The sequence below is a fragment of the Tenebrio molitor genome, chromosome 7, assembly GCF_963966145.1.
Source record: "Tenebrio molitor chromosome 7, icTenMoli1.1, whole genome shotgun sequence".
In the NCBI taxonomy this organism is placed as follows: Eukaryota; Metazoa; Arthropoda; class Insecta; order Coleoptera; family Tenebrionidae; genus Tenebrio; species Tenebrio molitor.
The window spans coordinates 13,734,742-13,749,251 of NC_091052.1; the positions used below are offsets into that span (position 1 = coordinate 13,734,742).

A 14,510-nucleotide genomic window follows, 5' to 3' on the forward strand; every position below is an offset into this window, starting at 1 on the left:
TGAAAATTCTACAAATGACCAGTAGAGGAACAAGGCTGGGTTAAAAAATGGATAAAAACACTTTTAAAATAATCTTTATTAAAAAATGTAACAAAAATATACAAAAAGTATTAAATATTACGTTATAATTCCTCTTTTACATTTTTTGCAAATTTCCCTGGATACACTTTACTCTCAATAGTGACACTCTCACATTTTTCTTGCTGCACTAAGTACTCCTTGGCAGTCCAAGCTTGTGATCCATCTTTGAACAAAAATATCGCCCTATTGTCATCCACCAGATACCTGAAACAAAAATTTATCACAACTGATTAAAAACAAAACACTTTACTCCACCTTTCTGCCTGAATATGATTGTTCCAAAGACTAGTTTGCCACAACTTTGTCAACTGTTCAGTCTCATCCCTGCTAAGACTCCCTGACACGCTAACAAACGTCATCAGCGTCCTCCCTTTTTTTGTCGCCTCCAACAAACTCTCCGGATCCTCAGGATTGAGCTTGCTCATGTCAATCTGAGGCATGGGGCGCAGATGTTCGGGCAACTCATCTTCTTCGAGCGGTTCGTCGTCTTCCTACAACCCGCAACTGTCGATTTTTTACCGCACTTGTCCTTGCGACTTACTTCCCACTGCTCCAACAGCCGCTCCATGTCGGCGTCCGTGAAATCTCTGATGTCTTTCTTCGCCCAGTCTGGTTTCTCATCTCCTTTGAATTTCTTCGGCGTGGACGCGCTCAGCAAACTCAACAACACCACAAAGATCACGAATTTGCTCATTTTTGGGAAAATGGCAGCAAGCGGATGATCTTAACCCAACTTTTGTCCTCTCAAATGGATGACATTTTTTGCTTCTTGCCGATAAATCAGATTTCTGTCGGAAGTTCACTGCTAAAATCTTGCAGAGTGGACTTTCTTTTGAAAATCTCTTGCGCAGCAGCCTAAAACCGCCAATTTTTATTCTTCTGAACGTCTGCGCAAAGGCGTATTTGCCGTGCAATTATTTGTTTTGTTGTTTCCTGTTCTGCTTGAAGAGGTGACGGTGTGTAAACAGCTGACTCGTTTTCCCGCGTTTTTCACAAATGTACCAAAAGCGACTTTAGGTCGACACCGTTGTGTTTTTGTTGAATGAAATGTGCGTTAATAATCGGTGATCAACGTGTACGAAGAAGGAACGCCTCAAGATGCACGTACGAATCCGAGAACTAACCTCCACAACCAAAGAAAACGATTTGGTATTGAAAGTATCCAAAACGGCCCTAATTAAGGAACTGCAGCGCATGATTTACGACAAGAGGAATGTGGAAATCGAGCATCAAAAGTTATACTATCGAGGCAAACAGGTAGTTGTTGGAATTATTGTTCAAGTTGAGGTTAGAATTTAACGGTTTCAGTTGATTCCGGATCATCGGATAACCGATTACGAAATTAAATTGAACGATGTGGTTCAACTGTTGATCAAAGTTGACGGTGAAAAGGAAAATACGAGTCCCAACGTACAAAAAAAAAGCGAAAATGGGGCGCCCAAGCGAACGGAAGTGGAATGTCGTTACTACAAAAAGGGCGACCGCATCGACGTCATAGATAACGATCACGGGGCCTGGTTTGAGGCTAAAATATTGAATATCTTTCAGGGAAATGACGAACAGGTTGTACAAGAAAGTGACTTAGTTTTTAAAATTTGTATGGATAGGTATGTAGTACCCATGAGCCCTTTCACCAATGACCTTGCTTTTAAAATGGAACACGTCTAGAATGAACACACTCAGTGTCAGTGACTTGAGAATTTTAACAGTACTCCTTTTCCAAAGTACTTTATTAAACGCTTCAACAGTTAAATACTCTTTCATCTCCTGTTTTAGAAATGTGGAAACTGCCCCCATTGAAGTTAAATTTGACGATATCAGACCCCGCGCGCGTCATACTTTTTCAAATGAAGAGCTTCAGCCCGCAATGGTCGTTTTTGTCAATTACAATATCGAAAGTCCCAAGGAACGCGGTTATTGGTGAGTAGCATTTTTTTTTTTTTTTGTATTCTTGTGATAAGCAAATTTGTAGGTACGATTTTGAGATAAAGGAAATTACAAGAAGGGAAATAAAAGGAACACTGTTGGTGGGCAAAAATCACGCAAAACTCGAGAACTGCACCGTTAAATTCAACGACGAAATTATGAAGATTGAAAAACCGAGTCTCTTGACTGAGAGAACGGAAAATTGGGACGAAGCGATTCCGCTTAGTGAGTTCTCAAATGTTTTTTTTTTTCAATCATTGAACAATTATTTCTTAGGGAAATTACCGCTCTATTGCAACAAGTGTAAAGACGTCGTTACGAAGAAATGTAGAGAGTGTGGATGCTACGTCTGCGCCGAAAAAGAGAGTCGAGGCACTTTGATGTTGTGCGACGAGTGCGACCGTGCCTATCACTTGTCATGTCTAGATCCACCATTATCGGAAGTTCCTTCTGATCCAGAATGGTACTCGATTTTGTAATATTTTGTTACCACGTGATCATTGTTAATTTCAGGTACTGTCCCAGTTGTAAAACTGACGACAGCGAGATAGTAAAAGCTGGCGAGAAGCTAAAAACTAGCAAGAAGAAAATGAAGATGGCTAGTTACAAAGAGGGCGCCACTAGTCGCGACTGGGGCAAGGGAATGGCGTGTGTGGGCAGAACAAGTGAATGCACGATCGTGCCCAAAGACCATTACGGACCCGTGCCGGGAGTCGAAGTGGGCACTTGTTGGAAGTTCAGGGTACAGGTGAGGTTAAGGGTTCATTGCTAGGTAAAAAAATCATGTTGGCAGACTTACCTCCTAGTACTTTCCGTTTTATATGGTTGGCAGCTCTGACTCGGTGACAAGCAATTAGTTTTTAAATTTCGTGACGTTTTTGGCATTTGACATATTTTGAGATTTGAAATGTATTTTAGGTGTCTGAGGCTGGAATTCACAGACCTCACGTCGCAGGAATCCACGGCCGCGAATCCGACGGGGCTTACAGTTTGGTGTTGAGCGGCGGCTACGAGGACGACATCGACAACGGAGAAGAATTCTACTACACCGGTTCCGGCGGACGAGACTTGTCCGGCAACAAGCGCGTCAACGGACAAAGCTGCGACCAGAAGCTGACCAGGATGAACAAGTAATAATCGACAGCAAAGAAAAATGTCCGAATTGTTAATTGTTGATTGTTAGAGCGCTGGCCCTCAACTGCAACGTGAAGTTCAACGACAAGACTGGCGGCGAGGCGAAGGACTGGAGGAACGGCAAACCGGTCAGAGTGGTCAGAAACTACAAACTGCGCAAACATTCCAAATACGCGCCGGTCGACGGGAACCGATACGACGGAATCTACAAAGTCGTCAAGTATTACCCCCAGAAAGGCAAGTCGGGGTTCGTCGTGTGGCGCTACTTGCTCAGAAGGGACGACCCGAATCCGGCACCGTGGGCTAAAGGAGGACGCGAATTCGACATGATTGTAAGCGAATCTAAGAATCTCGAGTACCGATTAATCGAATTGTAGTACCCGCCAGGTCACTTGGAAGCCGAAGGAGCCCAACAGAACGTCAAAAAAGCCACCAAGAGAAAACACCAAACCTCTCCCGACGCATCATCGATCACGAACTATTTGACGGTGGAGAAGAAGCAAAAAATCGAAGCTTACAAGGTCGGCACGGAGGTGAACAAAGCGATCGCTCTGGATAAAGACAACGAGAAGTTGTGGAGTCAGTGCAAGGAGTTGTTGGGCGAAGGCAAACAGAAATTTCTCAACAAAGTGGAAGAGGTGTTTTTGTGCGTGTGTTGCCAGGAGATCGTCTACGAGCCGGTCACGCTCGATTGTAAACACAACGTCTGCAAAGTGAGTAGAAGCGAAGCGAGATTGTTTGCATTCTAATTCGTCCCGTTTCAGAGTTGCTTGAAGCGATCGTTCGCTGCACAAATCTACGCTTGTCCTTGGTGTCGATTCGAACTGGGTAACAGTTATGCGATGAAAGTCAACGAGAATCTGGGGAAAGCTTTGAAAGCTCTGTTTCCCGGGTACGAGTCCGGACGCTGACGTTAACTTACGCTTATGTTTCAATTTTTTTTACTATTTTAAGTAGGGTAATTTCTAACTTATAATTTTATGACATCGTTTACTTTTTATTGTTACCGGCAAGGATGGATTTTTTATGACTACATAATAAATGATTTTTGAAATAATTCGCATTTCACCTCTCGACCAACGGGAGCAATAATACACAAATTTGTTTAACAAAATTTATATAGCTAGATTATTGTAAATATTCAGCACTCATAAAAATCACACGTTTAAAATACAACACAACGAAAATATATTTGTTCCGTTTAAATGGAGTTGACAATAGAACAAACTATTTTAGTCATAGTACATACAAACATTTACCTGACCTACAATTAAATTTATTTAAAGTAATCGCATTTAATTACATTTACCAACTACAAACAATTTCATTACTTTCGTTTAATTTTGACCGTAAAATTTTCTCTATCAACAATGAAATAGCCTACGTATGAAAATTCTACTAGTTTAACTGGTCCGTAACTCCCGCTAACTCTCTCGGATGTGACAAAAGTAAAACATTTAGTCACGCTTGGTGTGCGAACCGACCCGTTTTTCATGAACGAGCAACTCGATTCACGTTGATTGAAACTATCACATCTGTCCGTCTTCTTCGCATCAAAAACAAAATAATTTTTGACATCCGTACAGACGCCGTTTCTAGTGTTGACTCTCGATACACTTTTGATCATGCATCGGTCCGAATCGTTAAAAATTGCAAATTACAAAATGACACTCCACTCGAAATATTTTAATTGTAGATGTTGACAAATTGTTGTATTTTTTATAACAGAATCAGTGGCATGCGATGAAAGATTCTAAAGCGGCTGGCACGATACCTTTGTAAGGAATTTTAAACTGCTGTATGATGCGGGCGGCGGCGCAACTCAGTCCCGTGTACTTGGCAGTGTTCACTAACTGATGCACTTTCTGTCCTTTGAGCAAACTGGCGAAAGTCTCACCGTTACTGTTCACTAGATCGAGGTGGGCCCCGTGGTTGAGCAGCACCTGGGCGATGTTGGCGGGACACGGTCGCGCCATCGCCGCCAGATGTAGCGGCGTGTTGCCGTCGTCGTCCTTGGTGTTGGGGTCGGCGCCGACCCTCAGCAGCACCTCGGCGAGATGCGCCGAGGGAAACTGACACGCCGGGTACCTCCCCAGCAGCGCCGCGTCCCTGCAGCAGGCCAGATGCAAGGCGGTGCGGCCCGAGCGCGCTCGAATCTTCAGCTTGACCAGATCGTAGACGGCTTTGTGTATCTCCTTCGTGATCTGTTCGGTGGTGTCGTGGTGTTCCAGCATCCTGGTCAGCAGGCAGGCCAAGTGCAGGGTGATGACGAGAACGCGAGTTAAATAAGTCATATCTCTCTCAACATTGGGCATTTTCTCTAACATCTGGCTACCTAGGTCTACTTCTCTGACGGCTTTCTTAAATACTCTCAATATCTCAACAACGTCAATGGGCGGTACGAGGCGACCTCGCGTCGTGTGCTTCCCCTCTTCGCCCATTATGAACGAAAACAATTCGGTGAACGAGAACAAGCTGCTCTGGGTCATGGGATTCAGGCGCTCCAGCATCGACTGTTGCATGTCCAGGGCGTAATTCCACAACTCTATGCATCGGTTGAACTTGCCGGCGTCGGCGTACACCGCCCCCCTGTAGCGGATGTAGTAGCTGGTGTCGGGGTGGGCTGGGCCCAGGATGCGCTCCCTCATCACCAGAGCCTGCATCCTCATCTCGTCGGGGTCCGCCATCAGGTCGTCCAGAGCGTCGGGGTCGGTGATCTCGACGACGTAGTCGTAAGCGGAGACCTTCTGGACGCGCGGTTTCATGATCGGCGGTCCGTCGTCGTGATATCTAAACCGACAAAATGAGTCAAACCTCATTTTTTTCCTTCCTACTTTTTACCTATAATGCATTGCACGTTTCCAAACTTCTAAAGCACCAACCATATCACGTTTTTTGTCGACACACGTCGCTCCTAACAATTCTAAAGCGTCGATTTTTTCTTTCCTCGTGACAAGGCTCGGAAGTTTAATTAAATATTCTACGATGTGGTTGTGTCCGGTGACTGCGGCCGCCAACAACGGTGTCATTCCTGAAACGACCCAACAAGTTTCGTAGGTACGAATCGACGCAAATCTGTTTTACTTACCGTACGAATCGACATCCATAGTCGCCCCATTTTCTATTAATAATTTAAGTATCTCAAGGCTGCCCGATTCGGCACAGTCGTGAAGAGCCGTATTACCTTTAACACTTTTCCTATTAACACTAGCCTTTAAACTAAGTAAATATTTGGCAATTCGAATGTGGCCCTTGTAACAGGCTATCATCAAACACGAGTGTCCGTGCCTGTTGGCCACTTCTATGTCGGCCCCGTGCTGCACCAGGTATTTGACTATTTCTAAGTGGCCGTCGAAACATGCGGCTCGCAACGGCGTCGAATTCGTCCTCGTGGTGCTGTTGACTCTGGCCCCGTGAGACACCAGCAGCTTCACTATGTCCAAGTGGCCGGCGGCGGCGGCGCACCACAGCGGAGGCGCTCCTTCTATGGTCTCCCCGTCGAACATCACTGCAAAACAGTCTGCACGTCTAAAAACTCACACTCGTTTCTTCCGACCTACCAGATCCGGGTTGTTCGATGTCTGCACAACATTTTTCGATCAAGTATTCGGCGACGTCGTAGTGGCCATTTCTGCACGCGATGACCAAAGGTGTGGCCCCGGAAGTCTTAGCTGTGACGAGCATGGAAACTTCTTCTTTAGTCTTGCTGTACTGGAGCAACGACTGAAACGATACCCACGCTGTATCAAACTTGAGTGCGATTTCGAGAAGAGTCAAGACAGTAATAAACAGTCGCGACACCGACAACGCACCGTGTGACAGTCCGACTATTCAAAATTTTGAAATGTTACCTCCAATAACTCCGTTTCTTAATCCGCAGGTACTTCACAATGGAGGTAATCCAAAAACAATAACATTGTTCGGATGACCCACTTCACTGACCGGAATATTCAATTAAACGGTTCTGACATCTACACAGGATACCCCATTAAACTTTAATTAGGCGTATCGGTGGGTATTATGTCTTCGGTTTGCATAATTAATATTTGACCAAACGGAAGAAATTTTAAAACCATCAAGTTATAAATTGGTCGAGTCGATCATTCAAAATCGATAAATGATTAATCTTTTATTGGAGTTTGGGTGACTATTGCATTTGCTCCCCTTCGTTTTTAAACATTGTTGTTGGAAATTAAAAATGAGAAATGATTTGACAGTTGACATTTACGTCAACTAGATTTGGCACCGTTGCATGACCGCGAATAATCAGCTGTTCACGATGTCAAATCATCTAACATTCAAAACGTTTGAACAAATCGATCCAAAAAGTCGCTTCCCCTGGGTACGGACGAAATGTATCACAAGAAAAAAAAATCAGTACAAGAGCGTGGATATTAAAAAATTTTGAAAAAAATTTCCCGCATCTAGTCGTCTCTGAAAACTACGTTGCCAAACTTGAACGTTGTTGACAGCTGATTAAGTTTAGAAAATGGCCGGCGACGATATATTAAAAGTTCTAATTTTATTAATTTATTACTTGGAAGAAAATGTTTTTGAATACGTTGGATCATAGATCGTTTGATACTGTTGAAAATAATAAAAATTCTGATTTTTATCTTGCAGTGAACCACAAGAGGTGCAACCGATTCGTAAAAAAATTTGGACACATTTCTCGTAACCTTTACGTCAGGATTATATCATTATTGTTCAAAGTTTTGGCCGACCTTTGCCATTGACCCCAATTAGGTAATTTGAAAGTTTTTGGTTTTAGTTAAAATGCTCGGAATAAAGTTTGTCTGACACACTTTCAAATCAAGTTATTCGAGCCAAAGAAATGTTTAGCGATTTGTTGCCAGCTTCAATTATTCCCTTAGTTCATTAAACATTTATTTATGTCGAATACGGAGTTGAGGAACAGTTCCTCGAGCAAAAATACGGTAACTAGTAGGTATTTAGTAGGTAACGTCATGAAGTAATCCGCCGCTTTCTATTTTAGTGTTTGGCAATGTTAAATCACTGTAAGGTTTCACGAAAAATTATCACTCGTACAATACTCAACGATCGGACAAATAACACCAATAGCTGCGAAAATGGGTCACCGATATTAAATATTTTTTCAATCTTGTGCAGCGATGGCTTTGAATCTTCCAACCGATGATGGTGCGTTTATGTAAGATAAATTACCCAAAATGGAGCTGGTGTTTAAATCCGGGTCCAGTTTTGCGTAAAACCTGGTGGGAAATAATGAAAAAAAGAAGATTTCAATGTATGAATGTCATGTCGTTCAAAAAACTAATAATAGACAGAGCTCGTCTCACGCCAAATAATTTTTGGCAAAACTCACACTCTTTAGGTAATACTGAAAAATAAATAAATGCAGCAAAAAATAAATAATAATCGTTGAGCGATAGTTTTTCGCATTTGTTCATGACAAGGCGAATTTCGATGAATGAACGCGACATGTAGTAAAAGTAGTGCTGATTAGTTCGGAGAGAATGAACAAGACAACGTGAGCAACTCGGTGGAGTTACCGAGAAGAGATTAACCGCGACAAACAACGTTATTGTTTACTGCGTCCTTCAGGGGCTTTATTCCGATTTTGCTCTTTTCCGGAAAAGAATTTGGAGTTGATGCGTGCCATAATAAAATTATACGAATGCCAAGGTCGGTTGTATAACAGACGTCTGGGACTAATAAGTCTTGATACGGTTTGATTGGCACTCGTTAATAATGGCGTTTCCTCATTTTTCGAGTTGGTCAATACTCCACGAACGAAAGTAAAACGCAAATTGGGAATTTTTGTTTACCAAAGGGTGTTTATCGAGTCGTTACATAAACCGAACTGTAACGCACACAACAACAAACAACATGTCGTTTCTTGAAAATAATTAAAACGCATTACGTAAAGAAAAAAAGTGTTTTTGAATTAATCCACTGGGTCGAGCAGAAGTAACAAGTTTTCAAATCCTGTTTCTCGGAATGGATTTCCCCTGATCCAGTGATGTCTCTTACAAAACATTGTAAAACTTGTTGATAATAGGATAGATAACCTTGTTTGTATCAATTCAAAATACACGATCTCAAATACAGCTGAAAAATAAATTTTGTGTTTTTCCGTATGCGGGGAACGGCTCGATCTCATTCAACCTCGAATTTCAATGGTTGTGATGCATATTTTTTATTGTTTAATGATGTTATCGCCCCGTAGACGTCAAGATCAACATGCGGTCTTGAAAATCTCTATATGGAATAATTGCTGAAGGCGGAAGCTGTAGACGAATGTAGCAAGCCCGTTCAATGTTGTCGCTGCATTATTATTATCTTGTGGCCTTTACCGGGACGTTTGCGTATGTTGAGGAAGGCTTGTCAACTCGTAGTCGAAACTGCTTTTGGTAGATTTAATTCGACAAAGATTAGAATGACACACAGAATACTATTCGGTCAGAATTGATTCTAAAAAGACCACAAACATTCGGTTATCAATCTGTGATAATTGCGGTTAAAATAATTATGTTATAATATTTACGAACAATAGCGGTCGACCATAATTTATAGCAGCAAAGTGATTGGCCTTCGCTGACTAAATACGGTGAAAATTTATTATTTTCCGCATATTTCACCGCGCACTAAAACAATAATCATTCAGAGAATGCAATATCAATTTAAATAGTTTTCCTTGTGGTAGTCGGTAATGAATCTGTCGAAATTGAAATGATCTCGAAACGTGAACCCCACAAAAAATTCATTTCAAATTACCCAACATGTAGCTTCATAAATATGCAACTGATTTGCAAAACGGTCTCTTTAAACGGGTCTACATAATCACTTTCACCAACTCGGACATGCATTTTTCTACCGAAAACAATGACAGTCTGGGTCAATAATAATCATCCATTATCGGAATGGAAATTGCTTCATTTCCACGGTACGGAAATTGCAACTTGCCCCATAAATATTTGTAAAAGGCGTATCTTCTTGTCATTAAAATTTAATTATATTCTCTTAATTCGAGTAATAATATGTAATTATATTAAAAAGGCAAACATTGACAGTATTGTGGAGATTTTTTGATTTCTATTGTATCAGCCAGAGAATTACTTGGTAATGGTTCCGGCAAACTCAAAACGAGTTGAAAAATACCAGTTCAATTTTCGCTTTTCACAGAACTGCATAAAAATATTCGATCTGACACGATCATACCATGAGTCCAAAGTACAAGCCAGAGTAGATAATTGCATATTAACAGTAATTATTACATAAATTTACTTGCAGTATAAAATAGTTACATAGTGGATTTTACAGGATTGTGACTGTTTCGTTTCGACACTTTCTGGGATTTTTCGGTCAAAATATTTATCCATAAATAAAGCTAATTGTATCAGTTTAGCTCGTTCTTTGTGTAGATTGAATTCTCTGTGCTAGGCTTGTTTCCTAAAATAAATGGAACTCCCGAAGAGTTACAATCACACATGCAGAGAACACGTAAATACCACAAAGGTATTCATTCTGGTCACGATCGAAACGTTTAATTTCGATTTGGATTTGTGGAGCTACGAATGCGTTCCAAATTCATCACATTTGTGTAAAATGAAGGAAATTATGTAAGAGTGTATTCGAAAGTGCGTTTCACTTGTCACAAAAAATACACCTTGCGAACGGGCTCAGCTCTGAACTTGTGCAGTTTTGCTCAACTTCCAAGTTGAATTTTTAATTTTTGAAACTTGTCGAGCGTACCGAATTATCTACGTAAATATTCATAAGTGCGGAGTAATCTGGAGGTCTGAATAACTTGTTTATGTGGTCTATAAAGCAGACACGAGTTTTATTGGAGTACATCTGTGAAGTTACCACTCACCGTATAACTGGATCGGCAAAGTAAAATTTGCAAATTTGCTAAATAGTATATAAAATTCGACTTATTTATAGATTTCCGCAAATAGACACTCATGACGTGCAACCTCAATTCCTTTCTAATCAAAAATAAAAATCAACTTGTAAGCTTAGTTCGATAAATTGTCCCGATCCGAACTTCCTTGTTTAGTCTGCTTCCAACATAAAAGTATCAATCAAAATCGGACGTAAATCAATGAAAAGTCTATTCTACCCTGCACAAGAAAAACTGCTCTTTTTTTATTTTCGCACTTGCAACCGCGTTATCGATAACGTAATTGTCTGAGCTTTTGCATAATGTACCTGGTATCTGTATAGGTTTCTAGAAAGAGGAGAGTCGCAATACTGGTAGAATTTCATCACAACAAAATCTAGTCTTGTAAACAACATTTTTTCAACTTGTACATTTACTACCCAGGAAAATTTTGAGTTCATGGTCGTAGATTGTTCAGTTCTTTTAAAAATTGAAATATCAGAACTTTTGACCGGTTCAGCTCGTGAGACACAAGCACGAGTGAGGACCGAAAAATAGAACAATTTAAATAATGAAACAAGGACATCTACTTCTGTCAAATTGATGGAATCTATTTTGAAACCCTACAATTTTCTTTCGCTTTTAAACAAGACGGATCGATTTTCGCCGAAATCTGTTCCATTTTAATCGATTTGCTCTCCAACTTCAACCCATTGTCTAACTTAACCCATTTGACCCGATTTGATCAAGTGATCACCAATATCGCAAACGATTCGGACGAGTCTGACACACAAAGAGGATTTTGCACCAAACTAAGGACTCGCTACATCCGCAAACTTAGCAAACACGCAGTTTTTCATCTTGTTCGCTTGAGATAAATTTAGAATAACCCGAAAACTAATTTCAAGCGAGCAACGGTGAAACTTATTCTGGTGTGAAAAAAAAATCCAAATCTTCACTTTTCACTCGAAACAATCGAATGCACGTGTTGGGGGTTTAAACCAGTTTTGTGCATTTCTGGAAATCACGTCGATGCTGGAATCTCTTTGTTTGGACTACAAAAAGAAGTCAAAGTGAATACGCTTGATGTTAAATGTTTCCGTTATTATTCGTGGAGTGTATTTATGTTTCGGCAAGTAATCGAAAAATATGAATTTCACACAAATACGCGAGGCTGCAGCGGTGGAATAATGCCAAAAATACCGAATCTAATGGTAATTAATCATGTGACTCATGGATTTATTTTTGAAATACAAGAAAGCAACATGAGATCCTGACAACCAGAGACTCGGGTATTTACTTACTACTGACAGTAACACAAAGAATAATCGAAATAGTCTGCACAGTAAAATATCGAATTGGAATGGCTAAACTCACAAATTAGATTGAGTTTCTGGGAGTTTGCAATGGGTGTTCTATTATGAAACGTGTAATAATAGTGTCATTTAAAGGGAGCTACTCCAAAGTAAATATTTACGTATTTCCTTGCGGGAGCGATCCATCTGTTTGTCTTTGATAAAAAAGTGTCTTAACATTTCTTCTTAACTTAAAATTTTACAATCATCTATTGTCTCGACTTCTTTGTTTGTTTGGCAACTGTCACTAGACTTCCTTGTGAAAATAGTTTGAAAATAGCCCAAGATTTTTGCACCGAAATTGCACATCATCGGTTTCCACCTAATTAAATTTGCAGTTCTTTCAAGCTCCCATTCAAGTTGTAACCGTCAAAAGACGGTTATGTCATTTTTAACAGTTACCACGATTTCGACTCATCTAGGCCAGAACAATCGAACATCTAAAACGTAGAAAGATCGAAACTTGACGCGAATCGATCACTGATAAGAGATAAGTTGACGCAATTTTTGTGCATTCCAAAATTAAACCCCTTGGTCCGAAGAGTCCTTACTTACTTTTAGTCTGTGAAGATTTCCATCTCTTGCCGAGTTATAAACCAGGCTCCTAGGATCCATTTTGGCTCACACGTTTCACATAACAACGTTAGAATTTTGAAAATTATCTCTGCAGCTTGAAGCAACAATGAATTAACAACAATCCATTGCTATCATCACCACTCTGCAGCTGATAGACTACTGCCATCACAATTGTGTCGTGCTTTGATAGATCGACCGAGAAACGGACGTTCGCATGGAGGGCCAGCTGTTCGGCTGGTTTTCAGCAGGGCAGGTTTCTGCAAGTAGTTGCTTTGCCTAGTGACCGCGAGAGGGCGAAACCTCACATCCTCACAACAACTTAAAAATTGTTTCGTTTTCTGTAGCAAAATCTCCAATCCAATCATTTTTTCACCAATTTTTTAAACTGATTAGAGATTAGGACCCAGCTGACCATGAACATAACTGATAAGTAGGTTAATTGGTAAAAAAATGTAGTTTTTGACTTTTGGCTTAAATATGTTGATCTTGTCAAAACTGATCCTAATCTATAACCTCATTTACAAGTATATTTTTTTATCTACGTATTTCATGCTACTTTTCTGATAAAACAGGACATTTCGCACATACCAAACAATCCTTTTTACGTTGAATTAAAAAAAAAACTTCAAAAGACGTTTCTTTTTCTCTTAGGTCAAGTCAGGATCAACTTTGACACTGATAACGCTACGGTAATCCCAAAAATTGAAATGTAAACAAAAATTCATTGTGACTGGTTAATCACAACCAGTTATGTAACACGTATAATTGGTTTCAACAGGATTGACGAGTGTAGTTGTCGTTGTCAGTTAAAGCTGTGTGAATCAATCTACGATTCGACTCTTACTTTTCACGGCCAACTGGATCATTTGGTTTTCAAAATCTCATCTCTAACCTACGAAAACTTCTTCTTCGAGCAGTTTATTACTGCATTTTATTTTATTCTTCTCATAAAATGCACACGTCAGGATTTTAAGCTATCAAAAGACGCTGACGTAGTGACGCAATAAAAATATGACAAATGAAGACAACTAATAAGGAATTGCATCAGTTTTTCATAAAAAGCAAAATAAATAATTTTTTGAAAAGGTCAAGTTGGATTCAAGCGTAATATCTACAAAAGAATGAAATTCTCGAGAAAGAAAAATTGTCGAGATTGGAGTAGGTATTAAGCTTAGACATCACGAGCAACTTCATACGTAGAATTGTACATATAATATGTATATCGATTTTTCTGTAAACAGATAATGAAAATTGAAAATACAAGATATAATCACGGAAGGTGATGGAGGACAAGTGATTATCACGGGTGATTATGCATTTTAAAGCGATGACAGAAAGTCTTGAAAGACCAAAACACAAATGTATCGTATTAGTTATCGTCGACAGATTTGACCTAAATTTAATGACAATCAAAGTTGTATGAATCAATCTACGAATCGACTTTTATCTTTCCACGATTGGCACCAAATGTTTTTGATCCACGAGATTTACGCGGTGAGACAAGATATTCCCCAAGTACAGACAGCTTCCGAGGGAGGGGAGAAACAATTCGGCTTGTTTTGCTTGGGCGCAAC

At 40.2% G+C, this 14,510-nt stretch overlaps 3 protein-coding genes and 2 long non-coding RNA genes across 6 annotated transcripts; 2 read left to right on the top strand and 3 right to left on the bottom strand.

The window, feature by feature from the left end:
* Nucleotides 1–58: 58 nt before the first annotated feature.
* On the bottom strand, nt 59–904 carry boca (LDLR chaperone boca). The gene is made up of 3 exons (XM_069053835.1): nt 623–904; nt 337–572; nt 59–285 (listed from the first exon to the last, which is right to left on the bottom strand). Exons 1-3 carry the CDS (start codon nt 773–775, stop codon nt 123–125), a joined length of 552 nt encoding a protein of 183 aa, XP_068909936.1. The 5' UTR covers nt 776–904; the 3' UTR covers nt 59–122.
* A 126-nt stretch (nt 905–1,030) lies between these two features.
* Nucleotides 1,031–4,198, top strand: LOC138135160 (E3 ubiquitin-protein ligase UHRF1-like). The gene is made up of 10 exons (XM_069053828.1): nt 1,031–1,338; nt 1,390–1,688; nt 1,858–2,001; nt 2,054–2,232; nt 2,284–2,470; nt 2,521–2,755; nt 2,926–3,137; nt 3,191–3,473; nt 3,519–3,854; nt 3,906–4,198. The coding sequence occupies exons 1-10, from the start codon at nt 1,180–1,182 to the stop codon at nt 4,050–4,052; spliced, it is 2,181 nt and encodes a 726-aa protein (XP_068909929.1). The 5' UTR covers nt 1,031–1,179; the 3' UTR covers nt 4,053–4,198.
* Nucleotides 4,199–4,241: 43 nt separating this feature from the next.
* On the bottom strand, nt 4,242–13,158 carry LOC138135162 (protein fem-1 homolog CG6966). The gene is made up of 5 exons (XM_069053830.1): nt 12,916–13,158; nt 6,702–6,864; nt 6,230–6,649; nt 5,983–6,172; nt 4,242–5,931 (listed from the first exon to the last, which is right to left on the bottom strand). The coding sequence occupies exons 1-5, from the start codon at nt 12,973–12,975 to the stop codon at nt 4,872–4,874; spliced, it is 1,893 nt and encodes a 630-aa protein (XP_068909931.1). The 5' UTR covers nt 12,976–13,158; the 3' UTR covers nt 4,242–4,871.
* Nucleotides 7,609–8,549, top strand: LOC138135170 (uncharacterized). 2 transcript variants are annotated; one of them, XR_011160882.1, is made up of 2 exons: nt 7,609–8,085; nt 8,138–8,549. It is a non-coding gene; the product is annotated as an uncharacterized lncRNA (long non-coding RNA). The 2 variants fall into 2 exon arrangements; XR_011160881.1 differs by having other exon boundaries at nt 7,609–8,078.
* Nucleotides 11,591–12,909, bottom strand: LOC138135174 (uncharacterized). Its single transcript, XR_011160885.1, has 2 exons — nt 12,483–12,909; nt 11,591–12,060 (listed from the first exon to the last, which is right to left on the bottom strand). It is a non-coding gene; the product is annotated as an uncharacterized lncRNA (long non-coding RNA).
* Nucleotides 13,159–14,510: the final 1,352 nt, after the last annotated feature.